Source organism: Camellia sinensis, chromosome 2, assembly GCF_055761805.1.
Source record: "Camellia sinensis isolate YWXY chromosome 2, ASM5576180v1, whole genome shotgun sequence".
Taxonomy (NCBI): Eukaryota; Viridiplantae; Streptophyta; class Magnoliopsida; order Ericales; family Theaceae; genus Camellia; species Camellia sinensis.
In genome coordinates, this window is record NC_138962.1 from 38,691,931 (window position 1) to 38,713,011 (window position 21,081).

The following is a 21,081-nucleotide window of genomic DNA, read 5'->3' on the forward strand; positions in this document are numbered from 1 at the left end:
AATTTAATATAATATAATTATTGAATTGAATTTAATATTATTGAATTTAATTTAATATAATATAATATAATTTAATATAAATTTTGAATTTAATATAATATAATATTATTGAATTGAATTTAATATAATATAATATTATTTAATTTAATTTAATATAAATTTGGAATTTAATATAATGTAATATGATTGAATATAATATAATATAATTTAATATAAATTTTGAATTTAATATAATATAATATAATATTATGAGGGTAATCTTGAAAATTACTTGTTTATATCTCACAATATATTTTGTAAAACAAATATAAATGATATATATCTAGTCTTATATATCAAGTCAATAAATATGAATTGGGGGATATATTATTCAATACATATATCCTATTCATTATATATCCTGATTAAATCTCATATCATATTATATCCTCTATTTTATATCCAGTTAAATAAACATGGCCTTAGAGATTACATATCTTAATATTTCATCCCATATTAACATTTAATGATGAGAGAGAGATAGAGAGAGAGGAGGGATAATGATTGAAAAGTGGGGTCCATTCCACATCATTAGGGATAGATTGAGAATCCTCAATTAGAACACTCAAACATTTTTTTAATAATATCATATAATACTCTCATTAGGAGCTTCTTTTCACTTACCAATAACATTAATAAGGAGATTATAAGAATCATAGATCCACATAATACCATGATATTATGAATAGAATTATATACGTTATGAAAATATTTGAATTATGTTTAATTATGATACGATACAAATGTTATATGATTAATTTTTACTTGTGAAAAAAATAATGTGACATTGCTAATACCATGGAGTCATAGTATTGGTAATTTTACTATTTTGCGAGATTAGAAATGTTATGAGACTATGAATCCCGATTTCATAATTGAAAAATGATAAATTAGATAACACAAAAAAACTCGTGCATTTTATGCGGACCCATAAGATATAGAATCCTAAACTTTTGGTGCGAGATTTCATTCGGCAGTTATAAATTTATTATAATCATTGAATTATATCTCAAGATTTATATATTTCAATTTTTTTATTTTTTATTTTTTATTTTTTACTGCTGCATATGCATCTAAGGAATTGGGAAGAAAATATAATTCAAACAGCTACTTACCAAAAAAAATTTATCAGAAATTATAATTCAAACAACTACTTACCAAAAAGAATTATAATTATAATTATTTTATTTTTATTAATTTTCTCCAGAAATATACCTCATCCAAACACAACTTACCTAAAATTTACTCATCCAAACACCTAGTTACCTAAAATTTGAAAACCAGAGATACTTTGGGTAGCCCCACTAATCCCATGAAACAAACAAGCCCCACAAGGTATGGCCAAGCCTCTTTAAATACCCCTCCGAACCATGTTCCCTGTAACAAAAAAAACATGTTTTAGGACCCACACAATCACACAGCTTCATTCTCTTCCCTGTAACAAAAAAAAAAATGTTTTAGGACACACACAATCACACAGCTTCATTCTCTTCCCTGTAACAAAAAAAACTTCATTCTCTTCCTTCCTTGTGTTAACACTAGCCATGGAGAGAAAAAGCAAAGGCCGCCAAAAGATCACCATGACCAAAATGGAGAACGAGAGCAACCTCCAAGTCACCTTTTCAAAACGGCGATCCGGTCTCTTCAAGAAAGCCAGCGAGCTTTCAATCTTGTGTGGTGCCGAGGTGGGAATCATTGTATTCTCTCCTGGCAAAAAGGCCTACTCTTTTGGCCACCCCACTGTGGATATGATCATCGACAGGTTTCTGTCCCGGGACGCTCCTCTGAACAGTGGAACCCACCAGCTGGTGGAGGCTCACCGGAGTGCCTGTGTCCGGGATCTTAATCTGCAGTTGAACCATGTTCAGGCCCTTCTGGACGTGGAGAAGCAGCGCGGCACAGCCCTAGATCAGCTGAGGATGGCCGAGGGTCAGGGCGAACATCGCTGGTGGGAGGGTTCGGTTGAGGAGATGAATCTGCCACAGCTTCATCAGTTTAAGGCTGCTATGATGCAACTCAGGACCAAGATTGGAATCCGCGCTGATAGGATTCTGCACGAACAGCCTGCCAATTCCTTTGGATTTGGGGTGGGACCGACTTCTTTTGGTGGTGGTGCTGGATTTCATCCAGGGCCGAGTTCTTTTGGAGGTGCTGGATTTCTTGCTGGGCCGAGTTCTTTTGGTGGTGGTGGTGGTAACACTGCTGGTGGTGGTGGTGGGTTTTTTGCTGGGCTTGGTGGTGGTGGTGGTACTTCTTTTGGTGGTGGTGGTGGTGGTGGATTTCTTGATGGGCGGAGTTCTTTTGGTGGTGGTGCAGGTGGCTCGTCATTTCAGGCCGGCCCCAGTTTCGCTGGAGGTGGTGTTGGCTTGACATTTCAGGCGGGCCCGAGTTTTGCTGGAGGTGGTGGTATTGGTGCTTTACCATTTGGTGCAGGGCTGGGCTCTTTTGGAGCTGGTGGTGGTGGCAGCGACAACAATAGTATTGTTCCATTTGATGGTAGGATTCTAGACACCGGTGATTTGAAGGCTCCTTATGGATTTAACCATGGCTATGGTCGTGGTTTTTACTAGAAGCTCATATGACTGATTTATATTAATGTTTTTTTGACATTGTACACAGTTTTTCTTTTTTCTTTTTTTGTCTTGGTGATGTTGAACCCCATATTGGAATAAATTGGCATTTTTATGTGTGTGATTCATATGGGCGTTATGAGTTTACTTTCAATTTCTTGGAAAATATTATATGATTTTTTCCTTCTGAAACTAATTAATTGTTATCTCATTTATCAATTTTCTTTTTACTTTCTCAGACAAAATCTATCTTAGCCAAATAAGTACAAGAAAATAAATTTTCTTTTCTCTTCACTTTCTATAATTTTCATTCTAATGAAATACACCTTTAATTTGAGAAGGAAAAATTATCTTAGCCATCTAGCATTGCTTTCAAATTATCCCTCTTGTTTTTTTTTTTTTTTGGTCTTTTAATCTTATTTTTATATCCCAGTTTTTGGGTCAGAACAAAGAGATGAAAGAAACAAAATGGGTTTCATCAAGAACCCATCCACAGCAAAGCAACAGTGAAATGTCTCTAATTATTGTTAAGATTAATGGTTCTTCAATTTAAAATGATGAAGTGTATTGATCTGTCATTTGTGAATATTGATACTATCCAAACTCCACATAATATTTACAGTAGAGGACTGAATGACAGATAGGAAGATAATGCATTCAATAAAAAAAAATCTGCATTTATTTGTTTATTTATTATTTTGCTAGGTGTATTTGGCTTTTTTTTGAATGGAGATAAACACTCAATATGCAAGGAACCAATCCAATATGTTAAAGACATATGGATTTGTGATTTGATCAATCCAACATATATAGAGTTGAGTCTTTGTTATGTTTTATCTTCAATGATAATCTTATCGCCGCGCAGGGCTGAAAAAAAGGGGTAATTAATCTCAAATTTCATGAAGTTTTATTTGTAAAGTCATTATGATTTCAAAGCGGGAAATGAACTTGAATGCGTTCCTAATAAAATGAATGGAGAATTTAATGTGAGAGATAGTTTGACATTGAGGTATTTAATTTGTGAGAAACTGTGTGGAAATCAAGTCATTTGATGTATTAAAAAATAATTCATAGAAAATATATACAGTTTCATTTTTTTTGTTATTAATTTATATATATTTTGTGTATGGATTGTACGAGGAGATTAAAGAAATATGGCATTCTCAAGTGTCAAATATGAATGTTTTATGAATTTCATATGGGACTGCTTACTTGCATAAAGTTTACTTTTTATGTACCAAAAAGGTTCGTTGAAGGAAAAAATGACGATTTATTGAATACTCTTTTCTTGCAATTACCTGTTGCATTCTATATGTCTTATGAGAAATCATTCTAAAAGTTTCTTTAGAATATCAGAACTCCTTAATCATTTGATTATAGTTTGAAAGGCTAAAATTTTTTTTTTGAATAATTACGGACTTGTATAAATTTTTCCTATTGATTTCAGAACCAAATTGAGTTAATTTTTCATGCACATGAATTGGCAATTCTTTTTTTTTTTTTTTTTTTCCAATGCTGCGATGGCACAATTCATGAATGCAAAATGACTTGTACAGCTAAACAACACCTAGGTCAAGCCGATACATTTATTTATTTATTTTTTGATTGGCAAAAATCAGTTGTTAGTTTTTTTTGATCAGCAAAAAAAAAAAAAAAAAAACTTTATTGATAGCATCAAACATACATATATATGGATAACATCAATAAAGCGGAGGCGTGCAAAAAGCATCAAAGTGAAACCCTTCATCCCAACTATGTTGGCACCAAGGGAAGCACCCAATCAAATGCTAGCTCAACCCAAAAGGGGTGGAGAGAAACCAAACCCAAAAAAACCAGAAAACAAAAAAGCAGAAAACTACTACAGAAAAGTAGATCAGAAACTACACCAGCATCAGCATCCCAACCTGGGACTTGCACCCAGAGTCTCAACACAACCATACCAGCTTCATTTGAGCCTCAACCAGAAGCAACAGCAGCTCAGAGTCTTAGCGTACTTGAACCTTAGCCAAAACCAATTCATAGTGCCTACTTGAACCTTAGCTTAGCTCACGCAGGACTTGACTTGCAGCTTAGCAGCAAGCTCACCTTAGCATACTAGCAGCCCAACCCAGGACTTGCAGCCAGATTCTACCCAGCAGACCACCAGCCATCCACCATCAGACTAACAGATTCTATCCAGCAGACCACCAGCCATCCACCATCAGACCAACAGATTCAAAACCATAGCATTCTAGCAGACCTTAGCATACTAGCAGCCCAGGTTCAAACCAGGACTTGCAACCAGCTTCTGCCCAACAGCAGCCCACCAGCATTTCACCATCAGACCAACAAATCAAAGCAGTACAACTGCAGTCCACCAGAAATCCAACATCAGACCAACAGCAGTCCAAGAGCAGAACAGATCATTGCATCCAGTACTTGCAGCCAGCTTGCCCAACCAGACCAGCAGTAGCACAACATTGCAGTCCAACAGTAGAGCATAATTAACAGCCAGCTTGCCCAATCCTTTCTGAAATGGTTCTGAAATTGGGAAAGCTCTTGGTCTTGATTATGAAGGGAAAGAAGAGGACGTGATAAGCCATTTATATGATATGGAAACTCAAGATTTAGAAAGAGCAAGGACAAGGGATGGTGATGTTAATTAATCTAGCAAATCCAGGGGGTTTAGAGTGTTTAGCAATGTTTAATGAAGATACAATCATGGAATGTGAGAGGGATTGGGCGACCAGAAAAAAAGAGAAAGGTTAAGCAAATTCTTGCTGAAAGAAGAATGGATATTGCTCTACTTCAAGAGGCTAAGAAATCAGAAGTCAATTCAGAGTTGGTTAAGTCTTTATGGCCGGGTGACCACTTTGAGTTCATGTCTGTTGATGCAATTGGTAGAGCTGGAGAACTGCTTTGCATATGGAATCCGGATGTTTTTCAATTGAAGGCTAGCTGCTGCAACCAGAATTTCTTGCTGCTCTCAGATACAATTTTTCATAGTTTTGAGTGTGTTATCATCAATGTATATGGTCCTAATGAGGTGGCAAAAAGAAGAGAGGTGTGGGAGTGTTTAATCAGATTAAAATCCATCTTTCTGGGGCCGTGGTGTTCGTGTGGGGACTTTAATGAAATCAGAACCATTTTAGAAAGGATTGGGTGCTTCAGACGGGATAGAGGGATGAGGGATTTTAATTATATGATTTCTCAATTGGAATTGATGGATATGCCCATGCTAGGAAGGAAGTTCACTTGGTGTAATTCCCAAGATAGAGAGAAATGGAGTAGACTAGATAGATTCTTACTTAACCATGATTGGGTGCAAACCTTCAATTTCAAATTATGGGGTCTTCCTAGACTGCTGTTTGACCATTGTCCCATTATTTTAATGGAGAATGATAGGGACTGGGGCCCTAGGCCGTTTAGGTTTATTAATGCCTGGCTGTTACATCCTAATTTTTTCCCTTTTGGGAAGCAAACCTGGTCAGAGCTTATGGTGGAAGGGTGGGCAGGGTTCAAGTGTCTTATGAAATTTAAAGCTTTGAAACAAGCATTAAAACAGTGGAACACGGAGGTGTTTGGTAAGATTGAAGCTAAGCTTAAAAATGTAGAAGATGAAGCTCATGCTCTTGATCTATTAGCTGAAGAAAGACCACTTCTTGCTCCAGAACAGGGTAGAAGAAAGGAAGTTAGGAGTGAAGTTTGGAGACTCAGTAAAATGTTGGAATGGACTTGGTTGCAGAAATCTAGAAGCAACTGGGCATCTAAAGGCGATAGAAATACTAGGTATTTCCACATTTTGGCTTCTATCAAAAATAGTAGAAACTCTTTGTGTTCAATTCTTGTTAATGGATCATTAATTGAGGAGCCTCTGGGAATTAAGGAAGAAGTTAAGACTCATTTCATGAGGTTATTCTCAGAATTTTGGAGTCACAGACCTAAATTATCTAGTCCTTTTAAGAACATTGGTGGTGCTCAAGTGGTGGAACAATTGGAGGCTGTTTTCACAGAGGAGGAAATCAGAGAGGTACTCAATAGCTGTGAGGGCAATAAGGCCCCTGGGCCTAATGGGTTCAACATGTCTTTTTTCAAGAAGTGTTGGGGCATTGTAAAATATGATGTGCTTCAATTCATGAGAGAATTTCATCAGAATGCAAGCTTGGTCAGAGGGCTTAATAGCTTCTTTATTGCTCTAATCCCAAAATCTGATAGCCCATTTGGTTTGAACGAGTATAGGCCCATTAGTTTGATTGGCTCTTTATACAAGATTCTTGCTAAGGTGCTAGCATACAGGATTAAAGAGGTGATGCCTAGGATAATTAGCGACGTTCAGTATTGTTTGCTAAGCACCAGGTTCAATATTGTTTCAGGCATGGCAGCTGAGTATAGACTGGCTTGCTGCCTTCACTGGAATCTGGGTGAGTTCTTCTGCTGCTAATCTGGTTGCTCATCTGTGCACTGCTGGGCAGTCTTGAGTGTGGTTTTGTTGTTGAAAAGGCTATTGGTGTGGAGTGCTCTAATGTTGTTGCACTAGTGTCTGCTATCTGAAGGCCCAGGTTGTTCTTCTCTTGCCTATGGAGCAATGCAAGAGCTTGGACCATTCCGTGTCCATTATGTGCCTCAGCTCAGGAGATCAGGACAGCATAATGAGCTTAAGGACTTCAAAAGGACCTACTCTCATCCTATGAACTTTAAGGGGCTTGAGGTTGCTGCATAAGGTGGGTTGTGTTTCTGTTCTACATTCTGTTCTGCTGTGGAGTCTGTTGTCCTGCATATGATGCTGCTGCTCTTGGTCCAGATTCTGTATGGAAGCAGATAGCTGCAAGTTTTGGTGGTTGATAAACAAGATTGGTCAGCTGTGGGAAGCTCTTGTTGTGGATAGTTCTTTGGTCAAATTTTTCCTCAGGTCTGGTGGTTCAGTGTTCAGTGTGCATAATGCTGATCTGTGCTAATTCAGTGGTCTTGTCTGAGTGGGTGTGCTGCGGTTGGGTTGGTGTGTTAATCTGAGTTGGAGCAAGCTTGGAAGTGAGAGAGTTTTATCCTTCTTTCTCCTCAAGGATGGATTGGTGAAAAAATAGAAAGGGAACTTCATTATGAAATAATTTTTCTTTCAAAAATGATTATTATCGTTCACAAAGTGTCACATGAAAAATAAAATATTATAAATAGTCAACAATTTTTTTTTTTTTTGTTAAGAACGGGATAAAGATTTGATAAATATGGAAAACGAGCAATTTATCAAATATATTTCTAAGTTCTATTACTTTGTTAGCACGATGTTAACATTATAGGCATTTTCATAGGCTTATAGAATGTTTTCCTTTAAAAAGAAGAAGAAGAGAAACTATTGAAGTTCAGGAGAAAAATTAATAATAGGTGTCATAGAGACGGGTTTTTGATAATGATTTTCAAAACTTTTATACAATTGGTACAATTATATGATGCAATTTTTGTATGATACTTTTTTTCTTTTGAAAAGAAGCCTTTTGCATTTGAGTATGCAAATTGGTTTTGCACTTCTAAGCATTGGGCATAACAACTAAAAAAAATATAATGGAATATTATGTGGTGGTATCATTATTTAATTAACAATTTTACGATGTGGTAGTGAGGCTATATAATTAGATTATTGGGAGACGGGTGGTTCATCCAATCTCATTTGTGAATTTTTTTTATCAAGTAATATTACGTAATATTGCATTGAATGGAATCATTGCTATCTTCAATATTTTTGGTATAAAAAAAGTGACCATACGGACTTTAAAATCTCCAAAACTAGTAACTAATTTAACACACATTGATTCACAACATTTCTTTGGCTAAAAATAATGCTTGTGAACACTAGTTTAGTACATGGTTTGAGTTCAAATGGACCTGAATAAGGACATAATTGGAATTACAGTTACAAAAATACATGAACAAAACCATTATGAGTACCTCTTCACGCTCTTTAACAAGTTAAGTGAGCTTTCTACACAATATTCCATAATCCTAGTGTTGAATTAGCCATGTTCATGTTTTGTGTTGGAACCCTCCTAGCAAAGACCTTGAGGACCAGTTTCCCGAGGCTCAGCTTCCTGAGGCTCACCATGAACAGACAATGCTAGATTGTCGTCATCAGTACTGGTTGTTGTCAGCTCCTTCGGATGCGCTTAATGATGAACAACTTGAACAATTGAGAGTTGCACTGGAGGAGCTGAATAAGTTTATCATTGCGGGAATGATTCAGCTTGGGTTGGAGGTTGAAAATCCCGGGCCATTCCCTGCATCACCAGATAATCAGCCAATCCAGCCCAATCCATAATGTCTCTAATAGATTCAGTCGTGGTCATTGTCCCAATCGATGTTATATGTGTTATTGCTGCTGTCAAATCTAAATTTTTTTTTTTTTTATTGGTTGTCTCGAGTCTTGTTTAGGGATGTCGGTTGTGATTGTAGTTTGTTAGCTATATCATGGCTTCTCCTATGTTCCCTAATTATGTTAGAGTCTTATTAATAATGAATAAAACAGCAGCATTATCGTTAATGGTTCCTTTCTTTTTCTGTAAAATTTGAGAAAAAAATGGGCACCCAATTGTGGATATATGATTGGCAAATCTAATAACAACGTAAAACTATATATATAAAAAAAAAACTTGGTTTTAATTTTACTAGGGGGTAAAAAAGAAGCAAATGTGCTACAAAGCCTTGAAGTGGCTAGCCAAAAGAAGATTAGAGCTTTTCCTTAGGTCTTAAACATATTTAGGGCATGCTAATAGGTTTGAAGCTTGAGCGAAGTTTTGGGTTGTTTCCAAGTTTATAATGTTTTGTGCATAGATCTTTGTTGTAAAAATTTGTGAGATTTTGAAAGAGAAAAATAACAAAAGTTCATATTAATATGAAAAATGTGTTGATAACAATTAATCATATGATAGCTCAATCAAGAAATCAAAACACATGTATTTTATTTATAAATGGTAATTCGAAGTAGATTTGTGGAAGCGGGACACATACGTGGATGGATAGACTGGAATTGAAACAAGAAAAAGGGTAATTTTTTGATAAATGAATAAGAAGCTACTTTTTGTTAAATACATAAATAATACTAGTAAAGTTTTTTTTTTTTTTTTAATCAGCAAAAGAAACTTTATTGATGAAGGTAGCAAACAACTGACATCAACAAAGAAGGAAGTGCAAAAAGTATCAACACTTAACTTAGCGATCCCAACTAGGTTAGCACCGCTAAGGAAGCACAATCATTTGCTAGCACTTGACCCAAGATTGATGAGAAACCAATCAAAAGAGACCAAAAGACAGAGAGAAAAAACAAAAACAGAACAGCACAAGCAGACCAGACCAGACCAGACCTATGACCAAAACAGAACAGCACAAGCACTCCCCACCTAATTTCTGCAGAAACCAGACCTATGACATACAACCTCTCACTTTCAACAGATCCACCATCAGACCACCATTGAAGCAAAAACATCCACAGAACACCAGCAGCACACAGCATGAAGCCACCAGCAAAAAGAGAGGTCAAAAAACCCCCAGACCTGTTGCAAAAAAACCCCCAGCACCAAATCATGACCTTGACCACCAAACAGAAGCAGCAACGACTATGCTGACTTCAGCATAGCATCAAACAACACCAGATAGCAGCAGACCTGAGTGACATAAGCAGAAAATTAGCAAACTATGCAGACTTCAGCAGCAACAAGCTTCAGCACCAAATCAAACAACACCAAAGTATTAGCAGCAAAGTGAACAAAGCCTAAAATTTCAGAAACAGATTTGCAACCTCAGAGACAGCATCAAACAGCAGCAGACCTCCTAAAAAAAACTCATTCCCATAACATTTGTCTACACCCATAGCATGGAAACAACAAAACTACTAATCAAGCCCCACCTGCTGCTGCCAAAACAGAACAAATAGACAGAACACCAACTGGACTTAGTTGTGCCTGAAACTAAGTCAAAGATCTTATAGAATAAATAAAAATTTATTTAAAAAAAAAATAACGGCAGCAAATGATTTAGAAGGCTTAAGAAAAAGAAAAAGAAAATTTATCTGAACACAATTCCAGCAAGTTTCCATGCATTTCAAAGTGTTTTCTTAAAGTCTGCCCAATTTCCTTTGGAGTTCTAAACGTTTTATAAGCCCTTTTTTCCCCAAAAGTTTGAAGAATTCCTAGAAAGTTTTCAATAAAATTATTGATTGCCACATCTTTTCTTTTATTCTATTGTTGTAATGACTTGTTTGTTGCTTATTATGTTTGAAAGTTTTAGAAGTTTTGCCTGGGAATTTTTTTTGAAGATTTCAAAAAGACTTTGTTAAAATTGTCGCAAGATCCATTGATCGGATGATGTAATAGTCTCAATTATTATTTTTCATTAGAAATGATTATTATTAATTTGTTGGTTCCTACATTATCTTTCTTTTAGTTGGTGATCGCCGTTGCTGCATTTATTAGCGGCTTAATTGAATCAACTTATAGGCGTATTTTTTTTTGACCATGTGTAATTAATTTTGATCACATTTTATTCTATTGTTGTCCAGCCTTGTTTGTTGTTCAAAGAAAATCTTATAACATTTTCGTCTTAAATATACGAACATTTGTAGAAAGTTCTCTGTTGAAGTTGCCACAAGGTTGTTTGATCGGATGATGTAACAGTCTCATTTATTTTTTTGTCGTTTATTATTAATTGTTGATGATTGCTGCATTTTTTTCTTTTCTTTTGTGGATTATCGTTGTTGCATTTATTAGAACCCTTTTATTTTAAAGAATGCTTCAAGAAGTTCTATAAAGTTTTTCTTCAAATTTGCCACTTCATTGATCAACTGAAGTAATATGCTTATTTTGTTTTTTGTCGTTTTGTTATTAATTTTGATCATATTTATTCTATTGTTGTCACGTCTTGTTTGTCATTCATTATGTTTGAAAATGTCCTAACCTTTCTGTTTTCGAATTATTCAAAGATTTGTACAAAGTTCTCAATCGAAACTGCCACAAGATCCTTTGATCGGATGATGTAATAGTGTCATTTATTCTTTTGTCGTTTATCATTAACGATTGATTGCTGCATTTACTTTCTTTTATTTTTTAGATTACCGTTGTTGCATTTATTAGAAATACTTTTGTTTTTAAAGAATTAAGAATTTTCTTAAAAAAATCTTTTATCCAAATTTCTTGTTTGTCATTCATTATGTTTGAAAATGTCCTAATCTTTCTGTTTTCGAATTATTCAAAGATTTGTACAAAGTTCTCTATCAAAACTATCACAAGATCCTTTGATCGGATGATGTAATAGTGTCATTTATTCTTTTGTTGTTTATCGTTAATGGTTGATTGCTGCATTTACTTTCTTTTATTTTTTGGATTACCATTGTTGCATTTATTAGAAATACTTTTGTTTTTAAAGAAATAAGAATTTTCTTAAAAAATCTTTTATCCAAATTGCCACAAGATTATTTAAACGGGTGAGGTAATAGGCCCCATTTATTTATTTTTATAATAATTATTGATTAGAGCATTTTTTGGTGGTTGTTGTTGTCGTTGTATTGTCTTCATGCCTTTGTGCTTTTGAAAAAAAAAGATATTTACAAAAAAATTTGTTGACACCAAATTTTTATAAACTTATAGCATATTCCTGATGAGAAATAAAATGACTCGAATTTCAACCAGATTGCAACAAAATATGTTTTCTTACTCAAATCCAAAGATTGAACACCGTCTTATAGTTCATTTTGGAAATCAAATAACCTTAGATAATGATTTTTGGGCTTAAAATAGTTCAAGATGTGAAATATATATATAAATTGAACATACTTCAGTAATTTGAAAAAGCTTTCCAACTATATAAAATACATTTTAATTAGATTTAAAATTAGGAAAGAAAAATTAAAGAAAAGTCCATAAATAATGATAGCAAAAGGTTTTAAAAATATCATCTAAACATAGTTCCCACAAGTTTTTATGCATTTTGGAGTGTTTTCCTATGGTTTCCTGAAATCCCTTTAGATTTCATAAATTTTTCAATAGTGTTAGAAAAACTAATTAAACGTACCAATAAATATACCAATTAAACAAAATATTAGGTGAATCTTATTTCTGTTTCTTGCATTATTGTAAATTTGTTAAAAGTTTTATTTGTTATATATATATATATATATATATATATATATATCAGTAACACTAGGTATTATGAAAGAAATGTAATGAAAAACCTTCATGAAGATTCTCCACCCTTGAATTAATTTGTAGTATTTTATTGCATGTTATGCAATTACTTTTAAATTAATTTTATGAAATTTTTCATAATATTTATTTCATGATGCGTAACATTACTCAATATATATTTTGGTGGAGTTCATTGACTGGTCCCTAAACTACCCTCATTAATTTTCAACAAATTATACATTTCTATACACACACAGATTATGTAAATCTGTGAACGTAATTAATTGAATTCCAGATTGGATTTACATAATCTCTTCTTTACTCACAATAAGAGTTAATGACACTATGGGTCCATTACCATTTATGAAATAATAATAACAAGGACAAAACGGGAACAGCCAGGAAGAATGAGGCTTTGTTTGGAGCTTCTATTGAGGAGCTTAGCTTGGAACAGCTTAAGGAATTGAAAGCTAAATTGATGGAGGTGAGGGAGAGAGTAACCAACAAACTGGTCGAGCTCTTGAAGGAGGCTAATGGTGGTGGTGGCTTTGAGGTGGCTCATGGTTTTTAACCATGGGGAGGGTCCAAATTCCGTTTGAGTTCTCCAAATTTTACAAAAATAATAGGTGCATAGAATTAAAATACAGAAAGTACGTTATCTAGTTGAGATTTTATTTTCAACTATGGAGTGTGCTTTTTTTTAATTCTGAGCAACTAATATTTTTGATTTGTGTGTGTTGCTTGGTTGCTATCGTTAGCTACATCCTTCATTTCATTGTCTTCTTATTGATGATGTTTGTTGGGTGTAATAATAAATGGAAAAGTTCTGTTAATAATAAGATTGGCTTTTTTATGTGTTATATATTGGTATCACTACAAAAAAATTAAGGTTTTAGAAACCAAAATTTAGAGGTAGAATTATTTTTTTGGCACCAAATATTTTTGTTGCGAAAAGTGTCGTAATTATATTTTTAGTAACGAAAATTGGACATTAGTGATAAATTATTATCCTTTTGGGACCAAATTTTTGTCTTAAAAAATAAATCATTTTGAAACCAAATTGTTTTGTCCTTAAAAGTATATTTATTAGTGACATTTTCAAAATTTTATCGCTAAAAAAATTATTTTTGACTTTTCGGGACTACTTTTTGGTGATTATTCTTGTGACGATAGAAATTGGTTCCTAACGCTGTGTTTGGTTGGGGGATTTGGAAAAAGAAAAAGAAAAGATAGGTGAAATGTGAATAAAATATGCCTATATTTCACATAGTTTCACACACCTTTTCCTCTTCTCTTTCCAAATCCCTTCTCAAATCCCCCAACCAATCAGAACGAGCCTATTTGGAAACCATTTCGTTTTCAGTTTATATTTACAAAAATTTAAAAAACTATCATAAAAACTTGTTTAATAATTTTTTTGATTTATAAATGGTTGTCTCAGTTTATAAATTTGAGGAAAAAACGTAAACTCAAAAATGAGTTTACGTTTTCAGTTTTCAATTTTTTTTTTCAATTAATTTTTTTTTCAAATAATTTATTTTCAATTATTTTTTTTTCAATTAATATTTTTTTTCAAATTAATATTTTTTTCAATTAATATTTTTTTTCAATTAATTTTTTTTTCAAATATTTTTTCCCCAATTAATTTTTTTTCAATTATTTTTTTAATTAATTATTTTTCAAATTTTTTTTTTCAAATATTTTTTTTCCAAATTAATTTTTTTTTTCAATTATTTTTTTAATTAATTTGTTTCAATTATAATGTGTGATCCCATTGTCATAAATAATAAAAATAAATATAAATATTTTAGGCCTGAACAAACATATTTTTTAGTTTACATTTATAAATTTTTTTAAATATTTTGTTCAAACCAAACGCGTTTGTAATTTATGTTTTTCTAAAAATAAACAAAAACTAGTTTATAAAATTTTTATAAACATAAACAAAAAACGTAAACGTTATCAAACGCTACCAACATTAATGTCTTTTGTAACAATTTTTTTACTTTTTGGATCTTTATACTACTAAAAATCGAACTTTTTGCGACGGTCTCAAACGTCGCAAAAGGTCCATATATCGTCGCAAAAGACTTTTTGCGACGGAGCAGCGACGGAAAATGGGGGTGGCAGAAAGGGACGTGACAAAAAGTATTTGCAACGGTTACAAACCGTCGCATTCTTGTAGCGACGGCTAATTAATAGTTTTTGCGACGGTTTCGCCTGACACAAAAAAAGGGAAAAAAATGGCATTTTTAGTGACGATGTTGATTGCTGTCGCAAAAAACCTTTTTCAGCGACGATATTTGCCGTCGCAAAAAATATTATTAGTGACGGTCTAAAACGTCGCCAAAAAAGTAATATTAAGTTAATACCGTATTGGCAACAGTTTAAACCGTCACAAAAAATTTATTTGCGACAGTTGAAGCCGTCGCAAAAGATTGGAACTAATATGTATATGCGACAGATTAACCCGTCGCTAATAAAATATAAGGAAATGAGAATTACATTAGCGACGGTTTATTATTGTCGCAATAAAATTATTTTTTATAAAATCATATTTTATTAAATATTTCCTATACAAATTATTAATATTTTTAAAAATACATCCACATCCACATCCACATCCACATCCATATCCATATCCACATCCACATCCACATCCACATCCACATCCACATCCACATCCACATCCAAATTCACATTCAAAAAATCATATACCAAGAATAATATATATACCTTGTAGCAATTGTCAATCAAATATTATTTACAAAAATATATAAAATAACCTCTAACAATACTAATAATTTTTGAAATTCAAGAACTCAAATTTTTAGTATCGACGATAGAAATAAAAAAATAAAAAAATAAAAACAGATATAATGTAGCTTGTTTTGATATCAATAGTAAGCTCCCATATTGATATACGAAGATATCACGTACTCAAAAGGTTTGCATCTGCAAAAAGAAACAAAAAAGAAAAAAAATCATCATTTACAACATAATTATTTTCAAGCTTACAGAAAATGTAAAACATTTGATATTTTTTTCAAAAAATAAATAAATAAATAAGATTGTAAACTCTAATATCGATATGCGAAGATATCATCATGTTCTCAAAAGGGTTGCACCTGCAAAAAAAAAAAAAATCATTTACAATATAATTAATTTCAAGCTTACAGCTGGAGCAGCTAACCTTGTTGCCAATAAAAAAAGAATTTATCAGGAAAAAACACTCGTGTCATTAGAAGCTTGTTAGCCAATAAATAAACAAAATTCTGTATTAATTTCTAAAATAGAAACTTATACAATAGTTGATCAATCGTCCTACATTTCCTTTATTTGTAGCATCAATTACTACTTCCTCGCTGATATTAAATAGCTGCAAAAACATTTCACCATAGTTAACATACCAAAACACACTTGACAAGTGCAATCAAGAACAATAAATATTGGAATAAGAGGTGTTCTGAACAAGCTAGATTAAAAACTAGCTTGGTTTAATCAAAACACTAGTAATGTAAAATCGGAATACTAAAAATAAAGAGTCCCACTCAAATAAACAAAGATTTCATAAATGAATTCAGTTAAGTTTTGAAATCTTCAAAGAGTGGATTGACAATTTGGCAGGTCACAATTTATGATATTCCTTCCAAAAATCTGACTACATTGAACAAGTAACCAACTCAAGTCTGAGTGAATTCTGTCAACAATAAACTAAAAAATAAACTCAACCAAGTGAATTTCTAATGTTCTTCAAACGCCTAATGTTCTTCAAAGCCCATCAACTGGACTAGAAAAAAAAATGGAGTTGGATTAGAACAAAATAATTATTGTTATAATTTACTCAGAAATGCTTTCGCTGCCTCTGAAATTTCCCAAGCAGAAGATCAAACCTCAACAGTTTTCTTTTCCTAGTCATCGACATTTTTTTAGCCTACGGAAACAAAAAGCAAAATGAATTGGAGCGTCTCAATATGGAAATTTTTCATAAAAAAGAAAACACATGTTCTCATCATGTTCGACAAATTGCCCAGGTTAACCCAAGCAGTGGAACTAAGTTCCCCAACTGTCACCCAGGTGACCACATACAGAAGTCAACCATCATCCTTCAACTAATCAATGCCATTCAAACTCAGGGTTTGTGAATATGGAATGACCATAAAGAAATAAAAATGCCTTGATGTGTGCAAATCAAACATAGATAGCAAATGATAGAAGTAACAAGAGAATATACACTCCAGGACGGGTAAAAAATTGAATATAAAAATCTTAAGACCCATTGCTTTATGTCACAGAGAAAACCAGAATGATCAATCATGAAGTTCTATGCTTTTATGCACCAGCTGCATCATAATTCCAAATAGTTGGCATCAGTGATTAATGGTTGAAAGATGCAGAATGAAAAAGATTTATTCTCTACTGTGCAAATAAAAATTGACAAATCAAAGAAAGGAAGAGAGAGTACTACAGGGCTAGCATATTGTGATGCAAAGCACGATAACAAGAAAACAAGATCACACCCACTACAGGAAACAAATTAAGAATTCTATATGAAGCTCACTGGCAACATTGTCTAGCCAATACATGCGGAGAAAATGAAAATGTGAACAATCAGAGCCTTAACTGCTTAGTTGTTTTGGTTCGTGCAGCTTTCACGATTTCTCTGAGGCTAATAGCTTTCTCGACAAGCTTTGGTATTACCCACTTGATTTTACATGTTACCAAAAGCAACAATTTTCCATTGATAATCTTTTACTTTCTGTTAAGCTTCAATTTTCAGTTTGTTTTTTAACAATGCAATCCAAGTCTTCGGCTATAGACTAATAAACCTTCATTTCTCGAGTCCAAATACTTATTAGTACGATTTTATCTATTTTGTGCATCTTGGGATATTTGCTGGTTTTTCTTTGTGAAGAATTCACCATCTGAGCTAGCTGGCATCTACACCTACAACTATCCATCCCTCTTCCCCATTCTTCATCTCATCCACATTTAGATTGCCTACTACAGTTACATATTCAGTTATTGTGGTCCTAATTCATCACATCCACCCTTATCATATGGTTCCAATAAATATTCCAGCTTTGAATGTTCCAAGCATGGGTAAAAAATCACCTCCGCTGCTAGAGGTTGGCAATCTGCTAACTAAAGCTTGCCAAATGTTTATCACAGTTGGACCAATCCATGCATCCCTCAATATGTACCTGATCATAAGTTGGAAAATTAAGACTGTTGTGGCCTAGCGTATAAAAAAGCACTTACCATCCTGTGTAAGATCCTCAAATATTGACATGATGTCAGTCTTGAGATGAGCAGGTTCAACAGTTGCAGCAGACCTCCTCACCATAGGCATGTCATCCTGACACAACTGGCCGTATATTGACCGTAATTCTGTCTTTAACATCTCTGAGGCACTAGGGTAAGCAATATGAAATAGTCCACAAGCAGAGACTCGGGCTGTAAACCATTCACCTGCTGCCAGTCTCTATAGAAGGGAACTTACATAAGAAAAGGAATATATTTCTTTGGTAAGAAGAATAATATATCACGCGGATATAAATCAGAAATACTGTAAGCCATTTATAAACACGGAGCAATCCCATAATTAAAATAAATCCAGAGGAAACCTAAAGGAGCAACATGCATATTTCAAGCTGGCAAAATGTACACTTCCATTTTCCAAAATAACACCAACATGGCATCACGCTGTAGAGTAGCCAATAGTACAGAGAACAACAATGTAACAGGTAGATTTTTTTGTTATGGTAACAATGTAACTGCTTAGTTGTTTCGGTTCGTGCAGCTTTCACAGAATGCTCACACTTTGGCATATTATTGAAGTTCTTGTCCTATCCAACATAAAAGTAACACTAAAAAAAATTACAAAATGCAGGACTATCATGGAGCAAATCAAGCTTACTATAGGAAAACAAAAAAAAAAAGAAAAAAAAGAAATGACTCTAGAGGTATGGAGTTCCAACATACCTTAATAATAGGCTCAGCTGAAGGTGCATAGAGTCCAATAAAACAGTAGCAGCAGTAGGTATACTAGAACCAACCACTGCCCAGCTTTAGGTATACTAGAACCAATCAAGGCGCTATTAAACTCCTTAAGAAGTTCACTAGAAGTAAAAAAAAATTTAATAGCCTCAACAATATCCTTACCCACAACCTCCCAGGAACTCTTAAAGAAACTAGCCGGGTAGCCATTGGGTCCAGGGGCCTTGTTCCCATTAACAGACAGGAAAAACTGTCTTGCTTGAAAAACAGCATGATAATGTGATTTCCTAACAAATCCAAAGCTAAAAGTTCAACCTTTGAGCTAATTTCCTAACCCCAATAAAAATAAAAACTACCTACCTAAATCAGGACTATGGAAAAAAGCATTTGTAAGACCCTTTTTGTTAAGTTAGTTTGAGAAACAATGATTAAGTAGTCATGGCTGTCATTGAATTCCTTCTTGACAAAAACAGAGCTCTAGAATTTAAGAAAATAAAATAGTTCAAAACATGGTCCTAGCCATGTACACACACAGATTTATCAGACACCATGAAGTCAATGGAGATGAAGAGAAACAATGTACTAGCCACAAAACAAAAAGGACAACTAACTTTAAACTAAAAAATGAGAAAGGGAAACAAAATAAAAATATGAGATATTAAAAAATATTTGCAGCTACTTGAACTAGTAAATATGAAACTGCAAAAACTCCATCATATTAACTTCAAATATTTCATTTCCCCTTTTACATTGATAAATTATAACCTATCAATTTGACAGAATAGAACCTCAACGACATTTCAGCTACAAACTCTACTCACATTAATGGTTCTCATAAGTACAGTGTGTTTCACCCATTAATCCCCAAAAAAACAAAACTGTGCATTTGACAAAGAACATGAACAACCAGCAATTCACACAAATAAATAACCCAGAAAACTCAAAATCATCACAATTCTACCAACAACCAAAAAAAGAAAAAAAAGAAGGAAAAAAAAGTGTATTTCTCCCATTAATCCCAAAAAACAAAACTTTGCATTTGACAAAGAACTTTACTTGAACAACTAGCAATTCACACAAATAAATAACCATAACCCAGAAAACTCAAAATCACAGTTAGTACCAACGAATTAACAAATTAAAAACCCAGACATCATCATCATCATCATCAAAAAAAAAAAAAAAAAAAAAACAAATCAATGAGGAAGAATTAGATTTGAAATCTGCAAAACCAGATTTGAAAATTAGTTCCATCAGTTGCTTTCGTTAAAGATAGAATCATTGTCCAAGTTGAAGAGTAATGGGGTTTCTTGCAAGCAAAAATAAAAAATCAGCCTCACTTGAGTCTTCTGTAGCTCGATATACTCTCTCACTAGTCAAAGCATCCAAACCCTTATTCCCATATTCCCTAAAATCAACACCGCTAACACCCCTATTCCATTCAAAAGGCACCCAGAACAACTTCGAGCAACATAGAAAGGCACCCATGAAAACTTTTGATTTCAGATCGAAGAGAAGAGAATAGATGAGATGAGTGTGTACCGTCGATCGTTGCCACCACCGAACCAGTCTTGTTGTACCATCGAACTAGTCTCGCCGCTGAAGAGAGATCACCGTTTGAAACCCTTCCCCTTCAAACCCTGTCTTTACTTTCAATTTAAAAGATTGAAAGTAAACCAAACAAAATTAAGAGAAACCCAGATGTGAAAGTACCTCAGAAATCCAGAGAATGAAGCAGGTGTTCGCGAAGAGGAGCGCAGGTTCAGAAACGTGGGATCCAAAGGATATAGGAGGGAGGGAGGGAGGGAGAGAGGGGGAAAGAGAAGGTTAGAGGCTAATTTATCAAACCTCGTCGCAGGCATCCAGATTTCACAACCGCCTCCTCTCATCGTCGCAGCCCCCGCCAGAGAGATAGAGTGACGACTGGGTGAGAGGGAGGGAGAGACCAGTGAGATTAGGGCTTTTTTTTTTTTTTTTTTTTTTTTTTGATCTCAAGAGATAACAGAGAATTTGGGAGTATCGGGAAAGAGGGAGAGTGGGAGGGGGTTTTGGCGTGAATTTAGGAATTACTATTTGCGACGATATTAAAGCCTGTCGCGAATGAAAGAAAAAAAATAAAATTTTGCGACGGATTGCCAAAAGAGCGTCGCAAAAAAAGAAAAAAAAATTTAAAACCAGAAAAATTTTGCCACGTTTATCTTACCGTCGCATATAACCTTACTTTTTGCCACGGACTAATTTTTTCCGTCGCAAAAACTATAAATGTTGTGATGGCACTTAAACCGTCGCAAAAAGCAATCTTTTGTGACGCACTTAAACCGTCGCAAATT

General features: G+C 33.9%; 1 protein-coding gene and 1 long non-coding RNA gene across 3 annotated transcripts; one reads left to right on the forward strand and one right to left on the reverse strand.

Moving 5' to 3' along the window:
• Positions 1–1,453: 1,453 nt before the first annotated feature.
• LOC114275571 (agamous-like MADS-box protein AGL61) lies at positions 1,454–2,854 on the forward strand. The gene has a single exon (XM_028217622.2). The coding sequence runs from the start codon at positions 1,584–1,586 to the stop codon at positions 2,607–2,609; it is 1,026 nt and encodes a 341-aa protein (XP_028073423.2). The 5' UTR covers positions 1,454–1,583; the 3' UTR covers positions 2,610–2,854.
• A 12,598-nt stretch (positions 2,855–15,452) lies between these two features.
• LOC145819973 (uncharacterized) lies at positions 15,453–20,738 on the reverse strand. Of its 2 annotated transcripts, XR_014360815.1 has the most exons (3): positions 20,465–20,738; positions 20,294–20,391; positions 15,453–18,236 (listed from the first exon to the last, which is right to left on the reverse strand). It is a non-coding gene; the product is annotated as an uncharacterized LOC145819973 (long non-coding RNA). The 2 variants fall into 2 exon arrangements; XR_014360814.1 differs by having other exon boundaries at positions 20,294–20,483.
• Between the last annotated feature and the right edge of the window lie 343 nt (positions 20,739–21,081).